Raw genomic sequence first — 19,002 nt, 5'->3', positions numbered from 1 at the left:
CCTCCCTCCAAACAACCAAGTGTCCATAACCATGCGACAGGGGCCACACAAGGATTCCATCAGGCATCCAAAAGACGTCTTGGCTAAACTTGCTGTAAAACATAGTGGTGGGATGGAAGGACCGCTGGGAGAGGGAGAGACCGGTTCGCCCTCAAACAACCGGGGGAAGTGCCCCTTGAAGATACGATGTTGGAGCAAGATGGTGAAGATGAAGGAGACATGGAGGGGAGGTTGGGAGGGGTGTGCGAGGAGAGAACAGTGTGTGTGAAAACACGGTGTTATCCCCAGAAGGACGCTCCTGCTTGGGACCTGCGGGTGGGGTGCTGTCTGTTTGGAAGCAGCGAGTACAGGAGGTATATTTTAGTATTTTTTTTCCTCCTGGGGGAGGTGTTCAATTGATTTTTTTCTCATGCCTTAAAAAGGTGCTGCAATGAAAAAATATGTGTACATATACTTTTAATAACTTTATGGAGGTGTAATTTACATACCATAAAATTTACTCATTTGACATGTACAATTAAGTGAATTTTAGTAAATTTACCAAATTGCATGGCCATCAATCACCACACTCCAGATCCCCATAAGCTCAGTAAGACCCCTCCCACCTGCTCATCGTCAATCCCCATTCTCACCCCCAGCCCCAGGCACATTTTTTAAACACATTTTTTTAAAAATGTGTGTTTGGGAGTTTATCTTCGAGACTGATTTCCGTAATAAAGGGTGTGAACCTTTTTATGACTCACAATGCACATCACCCAATTACTTTCCAAAGCAGCTGCTCCGCCACACAGCCAGGCCAGCGGTGTGTGAGTGTCGCATTTCACTGTGCCCTCTCAGAACGGGGCATGGCCATGTTTAAGTAATATCTCATTATTTTCATTTGCATTTTTGATTACCGAAGCGGGCCATTTAGCTGTGTGCGCGCATGCTGGTTTTACTTTGTCCGGAAGGAGTTTCCAGGTCGTGCCCTTCCCTCGGAGGGAGGAGACCCTCTCACTGTTCATTTTGCGGCAGGTGTGAGCTTCTCACGAAGCTTCTACCATTTACACATTGCACGCTCGCTGCAGGTGTTCTTCCCATTGTAGGATGAGCCTTCTTACTGTGTTGCATTATTTTTCAATGTGCAAAATTTTGTTTCTGCACGATCAGACAAGCTCATCTTTGTACTTTTCCTTTGAGGCTGAGCATTATGTCCCTCTCCAGACCTTTGACAGAAGTTCGGGTTTATGTTCTGTTCAACAATTGCTAAGATTTAGCACATGGATTCTTTTGGATTCCCTTTCTCAGATACTTAATTTTTACATATCTTAGGCTGTGTTTCTGTGATATTTTCTTCTGTGTTGGTAATGTTTTGGGTGGGTTCGTTAAAAAAAAAACACATGGAGAAACTGGCATACATGTAAAGGAGGGAGACCTGGATGGCAACCATGTTTTTCACAGGTAATGGACGGAGGGTATGCTGTTGATCTGGGGAGACCCATCCTCCGGTTCCAAGGGTCCAGACTAAGCCGTTCTGTGGGCAGGAGGCGGGGTTGGGCTCTGCTGTTGAACAGTTTCATGGGCAGCTTGGAAAAGCATCTGACACATTCCAGCCGAAAAGAGAAGTTTCCCTGTCTGGAATGCGGTAAAGGGCGGCCCATCCACGTTAGGTGCAAGGTCAGAGAGGAGAACCGCCGGGTCCCCTTCCAACCCCACAGTTTCCGAACTCCAGATACTTGCCATCCTTTCATTTATTCAACAAGTATTCATGGAGCATCTGACATGCTCCTGACCCTAGTCTAAGTCCTGAGGATACGACAAGGTATCGATCAGCTTCTGCCCACTCATTACTTCTGTTCAGGGGGAAGACAGACAATTAAGAACTGAATTAATGTATTGATGATGTCAGGTGATGATAACGAATATAAATAACAATAAAGCAGGGTTTAAGAAGTGCTATTGGGTACAGCGTGTTCAGGGAAGACACCGAAGTGACATTTCCGCAGAGATTTAGAAAATGGGCAGTAATGGATGCGTGAGGGCTGGGGACAAGGGAGCCAGCCAGGAAAGAGGGAGGACAGGCACCCCGATCCCCCGCTGGACCAAGGACCTGAATGTAACTGATGGATCCAGCTATGGGCCCAATTTCTCAGCCATGCCATTTATGAACTATCTTTTGGTGGATCTATTGAGGTCATTTTTTAGTATCATCATAAGAGCTATAATTTTTCAAGTACCTACCATGTGCCAAGCTTTGCTAAACAGCTTATGTATTTTACTTCTAATTCCCCACAAAAACACTACTACATTGGGTCTTTCTGTCCCCATTTTAGAGATGGGGAAACTGGGGTTCAGTGTTCCCTTTCAGTAATTTTCATCTCGCTCTAACCTACTCATTTGGTGAACTGTGCAGTTCTCGGGTAATTGTTGTATGCCTGAGGTGTATGTATGAGGCTCAATGCAAACCTGTCTACAAAAACATACTAAAGACTAACTTAAAATCACCCCTGAAACTGGACGGCCAGCCCTAGGCTATTTGTCTAACTTAAACTCGAAGAAAAAAGCACCATAGGGACTTTGTAGGAAATTTTTAGTATTTAAAGTCACTCTTGGAGCGTTCCTCATTAAACTTGCAGAATTTTAAATTAGGATAATGCCCTTTCCTTTGCTACTCCTTAAAATCTCTAATTCTTAGCCTAGATATGTCAACAAACAAAAACTTTCACCCTAGAACCTCGGCAACGTGTGTTCTGAGTTGACCTCGACTTCTCCAAGTTTCCCAGAAAGCCATGCAGACGGCTGAAGGGGATGTAGGGCATTCCCTTCAGAGGAAGGGCGTGGTCAGGGACTCGTCAGTAAGCAAAAGCTGTGATTTCTGGTGTCTGCTCTTCAGTGCCCACGTGGTCCCCCCAACAGCCCTTCCTTGTCAGCATCGTTGGCCGTTTCCGGTCTTCCAGCTGGTGGGGCCCTCGTAGGGATTTTGCTCTCTGTAGCTCTCAGTGCAGCCCATGCACAAGAGCGGAATTGTGTCCGACAGTCCCTGGTTCCAACGGCGCAAAGCGTCTTTACAAAGACCTCCGTTCTGCAGTCCTGCTGGGGGAAAGGGCGCGCTGGGGCTCAGAGAATGGCTGTGTATTCCCCAAACCCGGCTCCTCCCACTTCCTGCCTCTGACAGCTGAAGGTCGGAAGGTCCTCTTTTTAGCACAGCTCTTTAAAAATTTAAATGAGATGTGAAGTCAGTTATACAAGCCAGCTCCCTGATCTGCCCCTTAGGGCTGGAGGAGTGCAGGTGGGACCCTGGGTGATGAGGCCACGCAAGTCCCAGCTCTCGGGTTCCCCTTTCTTAAAAGGACACCGGCCATCTGGGGGCTCGTACTCTCGACGGCTTTGATTTCCAGGTTTTCTGTTCATAACATATTTGGTTCTCAGAGCTGCTGACAGGTGATAAGAACAAAAATGAAACTGATTCAAACTTGAATTTAGTTATCAACTACAGTCATAGCAAAAAAAGCAAGGATTATCCTGGGCTCTTGGGATCGTCGGAGGTTTGCCTGCAAGTCACAGGGCGCCACTGCCCGCTTGCAGGGCTGGTGAGAATACCGACGAAGCTCTGTCTGCAAGGCGCTGGGTGCGGGTTTTCCTTCTTCTCATAGCAATTACAGCGATTTCAGGGGGCGGATGCTTGGGGAGTGAAAGCTGCAGTCCTGAGTGTACACAGAGGTTTCTGTAGATTGGTTTCTCAAGAGGGGGCGCTTTCTTCTGGGACCCGTAAACTTGGAGGGTCCGAAGCTCGCCTTCTGCTTCATAACCCTGTAACTCATTTACAGAGTTGGAGACGTGTGTGTGTGTGTGTGTGTGTGCGTGCACGCCTGTCCATCACTGGGTCCAAGTCTTCCCTGTGGATAAGGTGTCCACTGAGCCCCACGCTGGGCCTTCACTTCAATTTGAGGCCGCACTTAGATATAAGAAGGGAAGGGACTCAGGCATCTGCCATCGGGAACATGACGTTCTGGCTTGTCCTGGGTGAAAGGCTGAGGTGGGAGGAGGGACTCCCTGACATCTCTCAGATCACAATTGATGACCACTGTCCCCACCTGACAGCCACACAGAAGGAGGTCCCTATCCCTGTGCCAGGGGACTGGACAAGCACGAGGTGTAATGACCCCCGTCATACCAGCAGCAGCAAACATTTACTGACTGCCCGCCAGACACTATAGTTTCCCCTTTAGTCCCGATGGCAACCCTGCGATTATCCCCGGGAAACCGAAGCCCAGTAATTTGCCTGATGTCACACAACAGTGTGTGTGCCACATACACCCTGGAAAGGTCCTGTGACCTTTCTTAGTGAAAACTCCACGAGCCCTCCCTTCCCTCCGGCTGAACACCCCAAGTCCGTGTGGGGGGTCTACTCCTGCGCCCCCCATGCAGAGGGTCTGTGGAGAGCCTCACCCGGTGGGTGTGCAGCGCTGTGCTGACGTGTTCGGATGCACAAAATAAACTCCCAGCTCTCAGGGCCCGTGTCGGGGTCCCTTCCAACTCTTCACCATGCGGCCCAGGGGGTGTTTTCTGAGTGTTCTGGGCCCAGGCTCCGGACAGGTCACCACTTGCTTCGGAGGGGTCACCAGGGAGGCCGTCGGTGGGCTTCTGAGTTGGGGTGGCTTCTGAGTGCACACACCCCTTCTCAGGAAGATCGGTTGCCCAGGTTCTCTGCCCCAAAAGGTGTTTTCACGCAGCAAGTAAAACAAGGCTGGTGAGGACACTGGGGTCAGACACTGTAAGGGGTGGGGGGCGGGGTCAGCAGTCTGATGTGGGAGAAAACTAAAGCCCGCCAGTCAGTGAACCGCATTCCCAGAGAACCAGCAACCTGGGGCCAGGTACCCCGGGAACAGGCCGCCCCCGACGACTTCACTATGTGGTAGCGTTCTTTAGTTTATCAAATACAGGTGTACCTGCGTGCACACGCACGTGCCACATGTATAAATTATGTGCCAGGGACTATTTAACCACCTCACTACTATTAACTCATTCAACCTTCCGCACCCGTGTGAAGTCGGTGCTGTTGTTTCCCTCATTGTACAGGTGGGGAAACAGAGACACAGAGAGGTGACTTAGCCCAGATCCCAGAGCTAGTACGTCAGAGCCGGGACTGCCCCCAGCCAGGCGACACAGCGATTCATCACGAGGACACTTCCCTCTTAGGAGAATGTGTAACATTTCCAATGTACAGATATTGTGACAAAGAAACACGGAATAGCCCTGGCTGGCGTAGCTCAGTGGACTGAGCATGGGCTGTGAACCAAAGTGTCTCAGGTTCGATTCCCAGTCAGGGTACATGCCTGGGTTGCAGGCCATGACCCCAGCAACCGCACATTGATGTTTCTCTCTCTCTCTCTCTCTCTATCTCCCTCCCTTCCCTCTCTAAAATAAATAATAAAATAAAATCTTTAAAAAAAAGAAACACAGAATACATTTAATTAAGAGTTTTATGCAAAAGTATATCCTTTAAGTTTTAGATACTTTTACAAATAAGGCCCAGTTATTTAGAAAATTCTGTCTTTAAAGGAATATCCCCCCCCCCAAAATTGAAACATGTAGTATGTATTTTAAAAGAAAAAAAGTCAAAGGAAGCGAACCACACAAGTCCGTGAACTATTTTTACCGAATCTGCTGGGGTGACACGGAACCCTGGTCTGTGACACTGGGAGGCAGGGAGGCGCTTCACTCCCACGCCGTCCATGGTGGGTGGCAGACTGGGAAGCCGCGGGCCTTGGCCAAGGCAGCCCAGCCAGGCCAGACGTGGAGCATAAGTCCCGGCCCTGATGGTGCCTCCATAGAGTGTATATCCTCCTGGAGAGAAGGCGGGTCACGGTCAAAGGTGACCACAGTGTGGAGTCCCAAAGCCTGCTGGGAACTGTTTTGTTAGCACATGAATCAGCATGTTTGCCTTTCCTGTGCATCCCACACATACCAAGCATAGTCCTAAAATAGGTTACATTCAGTGAGTCCTTGTTTGTTTTTAAAAATCCTGTTTTAACTTAGAGTGCATTAAAATGAAGACCTTCCCTCTGTAAAACCGTAAATTCCGGGCATGGAGCAGAGCTGTAAAATGTGAGCGGTCCTGCCCGCAGCTGAAAGGGACTCATTCCTTCTTCATTTCAGTGTCTCTTGTTCGGGAGAAATTGGTCTCCTGAATGGATCGTCCACTTGCTAATCTCTTGGCGAAAGGCTGAGTCTTATATGTGCGTCGTCGTGAAAGTTCTCACCACTATAAAGTAAGGGTTAGTTTGGGGCTTGGTACAACTGCCATGCTTGGCGGTATATGCAGTTCATAAATCAGCACACACCGTTTATAAAACATATTTATGACATATCAATCTCGTGCCAGATAGTGGCTGATGAAGCCTGGGTTTTTGGTGCAAGGAGACAGACGCTGGGAGAAGATCGATACATGTACCTGTCTCAGGCTCGGCTTTGAACTTCTCATTCACACGCTGTTCCTTTCTTTTCCCCTCCAGGGTCGAGATTACTGTTCGGAAGAAGAAGATATCACATAGCACCACTCTAACTCTGCAACCAGGAGCTACTACTGTGTATATAGGTGACACCCCAGTTGAAATCTTTGCAAAGGTCGGTCCTCTCCAAGGAACAGCACTCTAGCAAAAGAAGATTGTTCCATATCGTATGCCCCATTAAATTCCAGTGTTTCCTATTGAACTTGCAAGGGAATATTGCTAAAAACAAACAAACAAACAAAAAAAAACAACTGTTACCGAACTTTCTTTGTTGCTGCTAGTTAAAACTTGTTGCAACTTTTCACTTCTCTTGTGTCCAGGTATGCAGCAAAACTCTGCGACTCCACCTTAAAGATACCGTTGGTTTTACAGAGGCTCTCCAACCTATTTTCTATAAGATGAGGTAGTGGTGAACTCAGATATCAAACTTCTATTCTAGACTGGTCCGCTTCTAAGCATCTCCTTCCCTCCCTCCTTCCTCCCTGTCTCTCCCGAGTGGTCCAGAGCCTTGCTTCTCAAGGGCGATGTGGCGCTTGGGGGATGGGATGGTTGCTATGGCAAGCCTTGTTTCTCTGCTAAGAACAAGGAGAGAAACTCTTACCGATTAAAAGCATGTAGTGACCTGACTCCTGCGCGTGACCCCGGCGCGAGCGGCAGGCGGTTTCCTCACCAGGTATCAGCTTGAGGATTGAGCTTTCGACCGACATGGGCTGGGCTCAGATGCAGACCGAAGTGTGATCACAATCGTTTCGAATCTCTCTTCCCCACTTTTTTTTTCTAAGAAAATAAACATTTTACTGTTTTTATGGATCCTTGTCTTCTCCCATTCATCCAGTTCAGTGTTTTACTTTGATCCTCCGTGTGGAAGATGAGCCCTCCTTTGCAATGGCAGCGATGATGGCTCCCTACCCTCCCTTGAATGACCCCCGAGCATTAGCTGGGCAGCGAGTGGTCAGAGGAGATGAGGGGACATCCCACGGAGTTACAGGAGGGCCCCAAACCACCCTGGTACCTTCATTTTGTTAGCCAATCAGCCATCCCATGTCCTCATTCGCCCCGGGGAGCCCATCACTTCCTTCTCCCCCTCGCAGCCCTGCCTCGCACGGCGAGAAGAGCTCGCCCACCGCCCACCGGAAAGCAAGCATAGCACACTCACTCTGCCTTCGTTGTTTGGAGATGCGCCGCCTGGAGCCCCGGGGCAGGCCTGGGGAGTGTTAACTGTGGGTTTGGTAGAGTTTATTTTTCCATATTTTATGAAGAGCATGATCTCTTCCCAAAGACAGAAGTAATATTTTTAACAAGTGTCACAAAGTCAACAGCCATCAAGAGGAGAAAATAACTTTTGTATTTTTTTAACGCGTTTGATCGCCTCGACAAGGGTTGTCTTTGTTACTCTCTGGGGAGGGCGCCCTGTTCAGAGCTTGGCCAGCAGTCCAGGTGTGGGCTTGTCCCCCCAAAACACAGAAGGAGCCCCGTCTGTTTGTCTCTTTGGGGGTTGCAAACGTGCAGGGCCTTGCCATCAGCCTCCTGCCACGTTCCGAAGGGAGGGTAGTTAGTATATACCGGGTAGCCAGGAGGTCACCTGCCACAGAATGGACTAAGAAGCTGATTTGTTCTTGCTGAGAAGATGAACCCTGACTTTAAAATCCATCCGCATCACTGACGGCACCACTGAAGAGCTGATGGTGAGACCCCTCATCTCCTTTGAAAAGCCCAGGGTGCAAAAGGAAAAGGAAGGAAACTCATTCAAGAGCTATAGAAAACGGACTCAAATGTTCACAACAAAAGCCCTTCATTCTTTCAGCCAGCAGCAGCTATTTTGGGGAGCAGCTGTGGTTGTTACATAAACAGAGGAGCGGCCAAAATGTAAGGCTTTTTATCCTGCCTCAGGCAGAAAAATGCAGGGAGAGCCGAGTCGCCTAGGGTTTCAAGCTCCCTCCCTTTGTATGGTTTTGGCCAAGTCACTAAAATAGTTTTTCCTCAACTGTAAACGAACCGCGGAGCCCCACCTCAGACACGTCCATGGAGGACTCGGTTCGCTGCTGTGCGGATGCCCTTGTCCCGGGATTTCTTGTTCTCACGAAGCAAACGCTGTCTTCCACGGGAGCCCTCCACTGTCTCAAGTAGTGTCGTCCCAGAAGATCACCGCCTTCCGCCCGAAGATGAAACGTGCTCACACCGTTTCCCCGACAGTCCTGTTCAACGTCCTGCCATGACATGCGCGTCCACAGCACCACGTGTTTCCTGGGAACCTGACTTTTGAGTGTCTCGTCCAACCGGAAACTGGTTCCCGTGAAACATGGGACTTTTCACCCAAAAAGCTCTGGCTTCCAGTGTCAACACTGCAGCCCTCTTTGAAGTGCACGAGTGATTTATCTGCAGACACATGCGGTGCGTCTAGAAATAGATCTGAGGGCCGGGGTGGTTGAGCAGGTTGGCATGAAAGGCTGGATGATGTGAACAGCACTCAAAACTGTCTGTTTTCGTTTGTTGGTTTTAATCATAAAATTGTCAAGTGATTTGTGGTTGCACATTATTTTTTTAATGCCTTCTAAAGCAAAACTATTTTGCCTTCTTGTGCCCTGCGTATCTGAACATTAAGCAGATTGTCTCAGATACAAGGAAAAGAATAACCCAGAAGCTTCCGCTGGCTGTGATCTCTGAGGCTCAGGGAGATGGCAGGAGGGAGGGAGGGGGAGAAATGGGCTGGTGGAGGGAGGTAGAAAAAGGACGAGAAACGGACTGAGGAACATTTAGCAGAGAGAGTCGATAGCGTGGCTGTGTGCCGGGATGTGATCCCCAGCCAGCTGCCTGGTGGCCACTGGGTGGAACAGACTGTCACTGAGGTTTACAGCTGGATGACACAGGCCTTGTGTGCTCCGAGCTGCGGAGTCGTCACAGTTCAGCCGTGTGTGCGTGGCTTCCTGTGGGTTGGCGGGGACTCAGGATCGCGGAGTACCGGTGTCGTAGCCGAAGACGTGTTTGTTGCTGGCAGAGAAGCTTGACGCAGGCTCTTACCTCAATGATGGCTGCCTCCTAGTCCCCGGCCGGAGCCCAGAGTGGTGTGGTGGTCTATTCAGGGACAATGAGTCCAGAGATGAGATAGCCAGGCCCCTTCAGAATCAGCAGCGGCCTCCACAGGCCTGCTGGGACATAGGACTCTCTCCCCATCTCTGATGTCCCCATGGGCTCCGATGACCCAACTGAGAGATGACCTGGCCAAGGAGTAGCCACGGTCCGCTGTTCAGGCCTGTGCTCCAGGGCCCTCCTCCCCCACCATCAGGCAAGGCCATGCCCGCACCCTGACAGCCCCCGGGAGCAGGCCCAGGGACGACGGCCCCCACTCTTGGTCCCGAGGGTGCCATTCCACTCTGAGTTATAACTTTGTGTTTCCAAACTCACGGAGACGGTTTTCTTCTCCGAGGGCCACACTCTCCCCTGAGCCTGCTCAAAACGGACACTGTACCTCGTGTGAGTTTTACCCCAGGAGCCCATGATGCAGGCTGGCGTGTTGATTGCCATCAGCCCTGCGTAGAGGTTGGGCCAGAGTTCAGAGCAGCGTTCCATCTCCACCAATCTCGGGCAGGGGGTGGGGTAGGGAGGGGGACGAGGTTTAAAATGTCAGCTTTGTAGGAAGAAAAATTATTAAATGCATAATCTGGGAAAATACTAACTCTGAATCTTGGATTCCAGGACTGTAACGTGTTCCTTATGAACGACAAAATGATTGGTTTCTAAGGCTCTCTCTTTCTTCCTCCCACCGCCCTCATTAAAAAAAAAATGTATTAGATTGCACTCTATAATTTTACATAAAATCTGCCTTTCATGCTTTTCCCCCGGAAGGCATTCTCAGAGCTTTATTTCTTTGTGCCTCTCAAAAATGAAACTTTGTGTTAAGTTCCTTAAACCCTGGGACAAAATAGGGCCTGGTGGGTGGGGGGGGGGGGGAGACTCTGTATTTAGGGGCATAATGGGAAGGTGGCGTGAAGCAGGAACTCCGGCTTCTCCAGGTCGCAGGTGGGTCGTGGCCACCCACACACCGAGTCAAGCCGAGTGAGGTGATTGCCTCTCACACTGTCCCTGCAATAAGCCTTCAGAATTTCATGAATGAGGCCTGTGAACTGCCTTGTGCCAATGAATGGACATGTTTTCCCAAGCGGGGGGGGGGGGGGGGGGAGTCCTTTAACCTCAGTCACTTTTTTGTGCGTCCCTGCAAAGGGCCAGAAAGCTATGGCAGGAAATGAGGGTCGTGGGCGGATGTGTCCCTTTGGTGACAAACCCGCGCACTCACTAGCCACGCAGCGTTTTCCAGGAGACTCTTGTGCTGTGTCTGAGGTCTAATCGGATCTTGAAAGAGGAAAAGGAGCTGATATTTATTGCTTGTGCTCCCTCTGTGGCAACCCTGTGCCAGGCCGTTTGAGAACCGTCTTGTGTGACCCGCACAGTCACGCTGGGCAGGGAGCCGCTCCCCCTGCGTCCTAAGTAGCGTATCTTCCGTGCAGAGTACATCCGCCCGACGTAAGTGCCCATGTGGAAAGAAGGAAAGGTGTCATTCTAGGATTTTCCCGATTTCTTTCACATCGCTCTGCCCTTCGCAACACTGTGAAAACAACCCTTTGGGGCCGCCTACCTTCCAGGATCTCCCTGAGGCTCCTCCTCAGCGGCTTGGTTTCCCCACCGGAGGGTTGTACTTGCCTTCTCATCGCTGATGAGCCACACGCAGCCCGGGAGAGGCCGCTGGCTGCCAGGACATCAGTGCCCCGAAGGAAGGAGAAGGCTGTGCGAATGCAGGCACCTGTCCCTCCCCTGGGCACTTTGGTCGCCTCTGGAAAAGGAACCTGACACTTCTGCGGTTGGATTTCAAATGCAGCCAGGACAGGCCCCTGTGTCTCTGACTTCTTTTCCTGGCCTCCAAGGCTTGTTGTATCCCGGGCTGCACCTTTTTAAAGGTGAAGAGCCTTGACCTTGCAGAGAGGACTGGGCGAGTCTGAGCTCCGAAGACAGAGGAAAGGCCTGGAGTGTTGACTTCAAATCCTTCCTTGTGGGCGAGGGTTTGGTATGTCTTCTTGATCTTTGGACGGGCTGTGGTCTGTATCTTCCAGACTAGTTTAAGCCCTGAAACTAGATGTGAATCTCACTCGAGACCTTAAATGTCTGAGATAGTCCTGCAGTGACTTGGGTGTCGTGGAAATAACTTGTCCCAAGGAAGAAGGACCCAAGAATTCCCCCGAGTTCTCTCCTTGCTCCTAAACACACATCCCCTGAAGAAGATGACTCGTGTCTCCATAGCAACTGTGCAAGGTGCTGCCTGGAGAGGACCCGCCCCCGCCCTCCCTTACTTAGCTCCAAGGAACCAAAAGAATTTCCTTGTGTCGAGGGGGTCCCTGTGACCAGTTTTCCTCTGAAAACTGTCCCCAGGGTTCTGCCTCTAACCGGGTAGCTGTCGGGTTCACTCGCTGTAATGCGGGAAATGGCTCTCCTCTCCTGGAAGCCAGAGACATTGCTTTAATTCAGCAAGACTCACCCCCAAACCAAAGGCCTCATTCCAACCCTGTCTTTCCTCCCTCCTTCCCTTTCCAGGGGTTATTTTTAGCCCAAGGCTTTGAACTTGATTGAGTAACACTTAGAGGCAGTAAAAAGAACACCACAAACTCAGCCAGAACTGCCTGAGGGTCCCTAGGGTTAAAAATAGCTCAGGAGCCTTGGGGGGGCCACCTGGCCCGGACCCAGAAGTGCGAGAGCAGCCCTGGGTTTCTTGACATTTCAGTCCAAGCCTTCAGGAGCTGCTGTCTCCGCAGTCCAGGGAGCGCGGGGAGTTTTGCAGTGGATTGCAAGCCAGCTTTCCTGTTCAAAGCGAGATGCGAATTCATTTTTAAAAAATTGTATCTAATTTTCTGGAGCAGAACCAGGCAGCTGTCGTATTAGAACTCTAAATTTGAATGTATATCCTGAACACACACGCACGCACAGTACATGGGAGAAGAAAATGTAACTGCTTGATCACCGAAATAGTTCCAGGAAGAGCTGTATCCCTGCCCTTTCTCTAATCCCTCCGGTAACGTCTAGGAACGTGTTGGCTAACCATAGTAATACCAGAATGGGCAGAGCTAGGGGTCACTCGCGCAAAAGTCGGAGTCAGACTCGCACAGGAGAGCGGAGGTGTGCGGCCCATCATGCCTTGTGCCCCTCTGTCCCAGCATGCTCAGCCACGAGCACGGTGGCATCACCCGGGCCTCTAGCCTGGGCGCCACAGCTGCCGGCCTTGCCCCACCCCAGGCACACAGGGGACAGGTCCCCCATGCTACCTGCCATCTCCAGCTCTACACAGCCACGGCGTTTCCCGTGCTGTCCCACTCCTCCAGTGTGGCCTTGACTGTGGCGTTTCAGCAGCTCCACTGGGGCGCTCCGGCACCTGTGTGTGGAGTTAGGGCCCCTTCGTGGGGGTCTTCCCAGATGGAGCACGTTTAGCGTTGCCTTCCCCGGGGGGCGAGGACACATTCATTCAACTTCTAGGGCACCTGATGTGCTGCCGGAACTGAGTCACCTCACCAGCAATACACGGCTGACCCAAACACGGCCCCCGCCCTCCAGGAGCCTGCCGCTCGTCCCGGAGACGGCGTGGGAAGGACCACAGGAGGGACAAGTACTGGGTACCGTGAGAACATCTCACCAGGCGGCCGAACAGCTTCGGGGATCGGGGGCCAGCCTTACAGAGGGGACGTCAACCCCCAGGTTCGTCAGAGGCCTTACGGAGAGTGCCACAGGTGGCCTCCCAGGCTGAGGGGACAGATTGGGACCCCCCAAAGGAGAGACGGTAGGGCCAGGGCGCTGAGTGCAGTCAAGCAGCTGGGAGAGGGAGAGAGAGAGAGACGAAGCCTGGCCACCCATCCCAGAGGGCCCTGTGCACTCTGCTGGCCACTTGTGGGCATCGAGAAGACCTGTAGGTAATACTCTGCCCTCTGCAGCAGAGGTCACGGCCGAGGTCACCCAGAGAGGTCGGTGTGGGCAGTAGCAGGACCGGTTTCCCCTCCTTGCTATGGAAGCGCCTGCTTCTTGCGGAGATGAGTCATTCCCTCGGAGCCCCCACTCCAACCACTTGTCCTGTCTCCAAAAGCTGTTTGAACTCAAGGGCTGTAATCTGGGCTGGGGCTGGGTTAGGGACCCAAGGGACAGCTCTGGGTCATCCTGGCCTGTTTGTAGAGCCAGCAAGGCTAAAAACACCCCTTGGCAGCAGGCTGGTTAGACATGGGGGTGAGGGCGCACCCTAAGATGAACACACGGGCGGCAGCAGAGGGCTCCTCAGCTCGTTGTGGGACGCCTCCGCTCATTCCACCCAAAGGCAGCTGCACTCAGACACTCGGACAGCCTTCCCCTGGGTCCGGTCACACCTGGTGGCCAGGCCTGTGCGGTGTCTAGAGCGTGCACCTGAGTCCCACCGAAGAAGGAGATATGAAAAAAATACAAGCACAAATGGACTGCATGCACATGGAAAGTACCCCGAAGCCTGGACAGCTGCCATGGACCTCGTGGGGACCGGGAGGTCACCGGAGCTCGGGGCCCTGCGTTCCTAGGGCATGAGGCAGGGAAGGCCGGGAGACCAACGGGGTCTCTGTGGAGACAACTCGCAGTGCCTTTTAGGTTTTCCAAAGAACCTGTTCCCTCACACCCCTCCCCCGACAAGTAATCAGACACTTAACAAAGAGCAGGAAAGAATTAGATAAACCGAAAGACCAGCTGTGATGCATCATGCTTTCTGTAAACTCGAGAAAAGGCTCAGACAAGTGCCATAATTTCCCGGAGAGGTTGGAGGAATCTGGGGCCGAAGGCGGTTTTCCCAGCTGAGTGGCTCGGGGATCCCCCAGGGCCCTGAATGCTCCCGAGGGCCGACCCCTTTAGCGGGAGCCCCATGCCCCCCCCACCCCCGGGGTGCAGCCTGGCCCACGCAACAGCGACACCAGCCTTCTGGCCCCTTGGGAAGATGTGAGCTCAGACACCCACTCCTTTCCCAGACATCCTTTTGGCTCCTCGCGGAGGAATTTCCAATTCTGTGTCCCGGGGCTCGCCCACGAAGATCCCAGAAGCCTGGGCATTTTGATGAGAATCTGACCTGCGGACGGAGATGCTAGAAACGGGTCGAACACGTGGCCTCGCGCACACCCCTCCTTTAGAGTTAAGGCCCCAGAAGGTCCCCTTGGAGGGGCTGGGGGTGGTGGTAGTAGAATGTGACCGGCCAGGCTCGCCGTAGGCGCGCTCTCCTCGTTGTCCGCCCGTCTAATCCCCACTCCATCACCGGGAAGGGGCAGAAGGGCCGCCCCTCGTCAGCGGCTGCACGTTCGCCCGTTTCTGGAAAGGGGCGTCCGTGTTTCATGGAGGACGCAGGCCCTCCACGCCGTGCTGCTCTGGCGGCGGGAGCGGGGGCGCCCGCTCCAGGTCAGGCCTGCGTGGCTCGGTGCCGGCGGGGCCTCTGAGCGCGCGCGAGGCCTCGGCGTCCGGCACGGCGCCCTGCACAGCGGCCCCCCCAGCGCTCCTATCAGCAAAAACTGGGTTTATTGATGTATCGAAAGCCTATGTTCACATGCTTCTGTACCAATACATTAGGCACATGATAAAAAAGTACACAACATAGAAATTTTAAAAGAGTAAGATATAAAATATTATAGTCAGAGGTTCTGGTACTTTCTCTCTGGACCCCCGAGGAGGGACCTTGGGGACCCCCGGTATGCGCACACCCACTGTGGACACCACTGTTTGCAGAGCGAATCGGCACACCTCGATCGCAGCCACCCCAAACCACCGTGGGGGCGCTGGGCCTGCGAACCGGGCAGGCCTTCGGGTGAAATCCCCGGGCGCTCCTCCTCCTCCAGGAGACGGACTGCAACCACATAGTCTGACATGGAAAACCCTGCCCGACACGACAGCTGTCCCTGGGCAGTAGCAACTATGGGAGAAAGATCAGGGACAGTGGACCGAGCCAGGGACTGCGCATCTCCCCCCTGTGGGTCTCAGGAGAAAGGCATCTGGCAACATCCCCCCACCCCCGCCCCCGCCCATGACTGGAATTCTCTGAGCCCCTCCAGTGCGGCGGCGGTACCTTCCCCAGAGCGCCAGGGCTTCCTGTCACCTGAATATTATTTCTGATTTGACCACTAAGCTGTAATGAGGATTCTGTTCCATTTCCAAAGGGGTCTGAGAAAGTGTACAGGTCTAATGATATATACATATTTATACACGTGTATTTTTGTTTATTGTTACATTTTGACATTGGACTTTCTATTAAATAATTTTTAACAGTTGACCTGGCTTGGTTCTTTTTTTATGCTTTCCCTCATTCCTGGATCCCAGGGAGGGGCCATGATAAGTGAGAAAGACCTCGTACCTCGGTCCCCCTGGTCTTTCTCTCCTTTATTCCATGTACATGAAAGAGCGTCTCCTTGCCAGTCCTGTAAGTTCTCCTGTTCGTACAGGCTGTGCGCTACATCAAGCACCTGCTTAGAAAGCCCCAGCCTTTTTTCCATCGCCTCCACCTCTCACAGGCAGTCCGCTCTGTCCTATCAGCGTGTGCAAGACCACAAATCCCCAGACCGGATGAAGCCGTAAGAATGAGCCATGATAAAAACCGTGTGTGAGCCTTTCCCATCTCTGTGCATGCGTCCACACACACTCCCCTCATGCGGTCGTAGCTGCGAGCTCTTGGACCGGTTGCGCAGCCTTCCTGCCCCAGGTGGGCCTTATCAGTGAAAACAGTGCTCCCTCCGGGGCTGCTGGGCGCACCTGGGAACCTTACACACAGTCCCTCGGACCCGACCGTGACCTCTCCCTACATGTCTCAGAAACCGTGGTCTGCAGTCTCAAAGATGTTGAGGAAGATGTTTGGCATGGGGTGGCATGAACCTGGACAACTGAGTGAATAGCTAAGACTTAGTCCATTCCAGACATCGGAGAAGAGGTGCCTGCCAGGAGCTCCCCTGCCTGAACGTGGTCCCCCCGAGAGTTTTATGACTCGAGCAGATGATACAAACAGTGGGGGAATAGTCAGGCGTGGGTAGGGTTGAGAATGCCCCTCACGCAGAAAGTGGAAGAGGTGGTGTCCTTTGGGACAAGCAGCCTCACTGGGGCACGTGAGAAGCTTTTGTTGGCGGTCTGCGTCCTCAGGGGCAGGTGGGCGGGGGGCAGTTCTCCACTGTGGGTGCATGCTAGAATCACGTGGAGAGCTTCTCAGACCATGATGTCCCGGTCAGTTGAATCAGAGTAGGGGGCTGGGCATTGTTCAGTTTCTCTCCAGGTGACAGGGAGGGTCCCAGAGCCACTTGCTACCCTGTATGCCACTGAGGTGGGAGTTGGACACCTGGCAATAGAGCTGAACAGGACCACCCCTGGGAGCTATGGAGTAGCGGGGTGCAGAGTTGTATGCACGGCAGGAGAGCCCGGAAAAGGAAGCATCCATCCCTCCCTCATGCTTCCCGGTGAGAAGGAGCAGGAAATGACATGTGCACGGAGCAGGGAGAGGCGGGAGACTAAGTGGGGACTCTCGGAGACGCAGGAAGGGGTGTCCCTCTTGATGTGGGACGAGAGAATGAGTCATGCCCTAGAAGACTGAGCGCTTGGGCTTGTGAGGCAAAGGCCCCAAGGGGTCCGTCCATCTGGGATCCAGACACAGTTTTCCTCCATACATTCTGCAGAAAGAGAATTTTGTGAAGACACCCTGGAAGGAAGCCTGCCACCTCCATCAGCCACTCTGCCCTTCCTAGACAGAAGGTACCCCTCATAGTTACCCCTGAGCCTGCTCCTGCCTGGCCCTGGCCCTGAGCCCTGCGCCCTGCGCCCCCACCCTCAGGACACCCCTAGCTGTGGGGGCCACATCCAGGCTAGAACACGTGGTCTGGGAAATGAGTCCCTCCCCCGAAACTGATGAACTTCAGGAAAGGCGAATCCCACCCCCCAAGAAAGCCTCTGTGTGAAGGAGGGGTCCCTGGTTTTGAGGGGCTGAGAGCAGTGGTTGCCTCTCTTCTCTGTAGAGTCCCTCTGCTCAGCAAACAGAAAAGCAGCGATTACACTCCAGCACCTTTGCAGGTGAGATGTTCCAGGTTATAACTGGGGCTGCAGAGGTTGAATTCCTGGTGAGTTGGGGAATCACCAGCTGGGCGTTACCCCAGACACAAGCATCTCCCCGCTAGGAGCAGCCAGGCTCCTGGCTGGAATTTCAAGCACTTGCTCCAACGGTCCCCAAGAGGCCTGGTCATTGGTATGCTGGGCACTCGGTCACCGGCCTGCCTGGGCTCTCATGCTTTGCTGTGCTATCGGGGACGAGAGCCTCGGTTACAACCAGCACAGAGAGAGTGCCCTGGAGTGCAGCTATAAGGGCGGACCTGCCACCACCCCGCACCCCAGGGCCCAGCTGTGGGGTGAAGGTGCTGGGGTGGGGGCTGGCTGGCTCCCCCACGTCCTGAACATTTCACATCAGCCACAGACCAAGGCTGGGACCCCCAGGAATGCGTGTCTCCCATGATCAGACCGGAATACAAATGGGCTCTGGGATTAAAAGATCGGGCTCGATGGCGCGTGGGGGGAGGGGCACACGAAGAGAAACCGCTTCCCGAAGCGCTTCCCTTCTACAAGGGAAAATTCAGGTCACTAACAAGGCTCTGTCTGTGTGCAGTTCCCACCCCTACTCCCAGGCCTTTGCCCAGAAAAAAAAGGGAAAAAGGGGAAGCTTTAAGTCAAGTCACCTTAAATCCTCTTTCGTCCTTGAGATAATCCAGTGTTTGTGCCTCTGGGATTCTGGTGCTCCCGGTCCCCTCAGCTCCTGCCACAGGCCACAGCGGTGACTTCAAACATCTCCCTTCTCCCCCTTAGCCAACCCCTCCCACAAAGACACACACACACAACTGGAAGGAAAGGGCTTGGGGATCCTCTCGAATGTAAGGAAACGGGGTCATCAGGATAAGCAGGAAGACCCCGGGGGGCAACCTGAAGCTTGCCCACGCGCGGAAACCTGGTTGTGATGGGCACCGAGTTCCCGCCCTCGAGTCCCGGCTGCGATGGGCTTCTTAGCAGAAGCTGAGTCTGCCAGACGCTGGCAGAGTCCACAGGGTTCAGGGGAAGTATGACATCAAAGCCACCATCTGGTCCCCAACGGATGCATCCTCACAACAGTCGCTGCCACTTACCAAGCAGTGACCCAATGTTCTCTCAGGACATCCTCCCGATAGGCCCTCTAAAGTGTCGCTCCTGTGTTTGATGGTTGGGGAAAAAAAGGAGCCTCAGAGAACCCGAGGGACTTGCCCACGGTCACACAGTAGTACGTGGTGGAGCCAGGACCAGGACGTCTGCCCCAGGGAGCTGGCTTGTGACCATTCAGTCACAGCGACACTCACATGGGCTCCTGGAGTTGGCGAGCCATGGTCACCTCCATCCGGTCCCATTCCTTGTCTGGGCCAGCATCAGCCACCTCCTCCAGCTTCCCTCCAGTGTGCCCCCGCCTTCCCTTCCTTCGAGGGAGATGGTGGCCCTG

The 19,002-nt window shown here is 53.0% G+C and overlaps 1 protein-coding gene across 1 annotated transcript in view; it reads left to right on the top strand.

The window, feature by feature from the left end:
- C14H1orf21 (chromosome 14 C1orf21 homolog) overlaps positions 1-7,748 on the top strand; it is a 191,285-nt gene extending 183,537 nt beyond the window's left edge. Inside the window, exon 6 of the mRNA XM_028530899.2 lies at positions 6,495-7,748. Within this exon, the coding sequence (XP_028386700.1) occupies positions 6,495-6,533 (39 nt within the window). The 3' untranslated portion in view covers positions 6,534-7,748. The remainder of the gene's footprint in view (positions 1-6,494) is intronic.
- The last annotated feature ends 11,254 nt before the right edge of the window (positions 7,749-19,002 follow it).

Source organism: Phyllostomus discolor, chromosome 14, assembly GCF_004126475.2.
Source record: "Phyllostomus discolor isolate MPI-MPIP mPhyDis1 chromosome 14, mPhyDis1.pri.v3, whole genome shotgun sequence".
In the NCBI taxonomy this organism is placed as follows: Eukaryota; Metazoa; Chordata; class Mammalia; order Chiroptera; family Phyllostomidae; genus Phyllostomus; species Phyllostomus discolor.
Note: the sequence above shows the minus strand (reverse complement) of the source record. Positions and strands in the feature narration are given on the sequence as shown.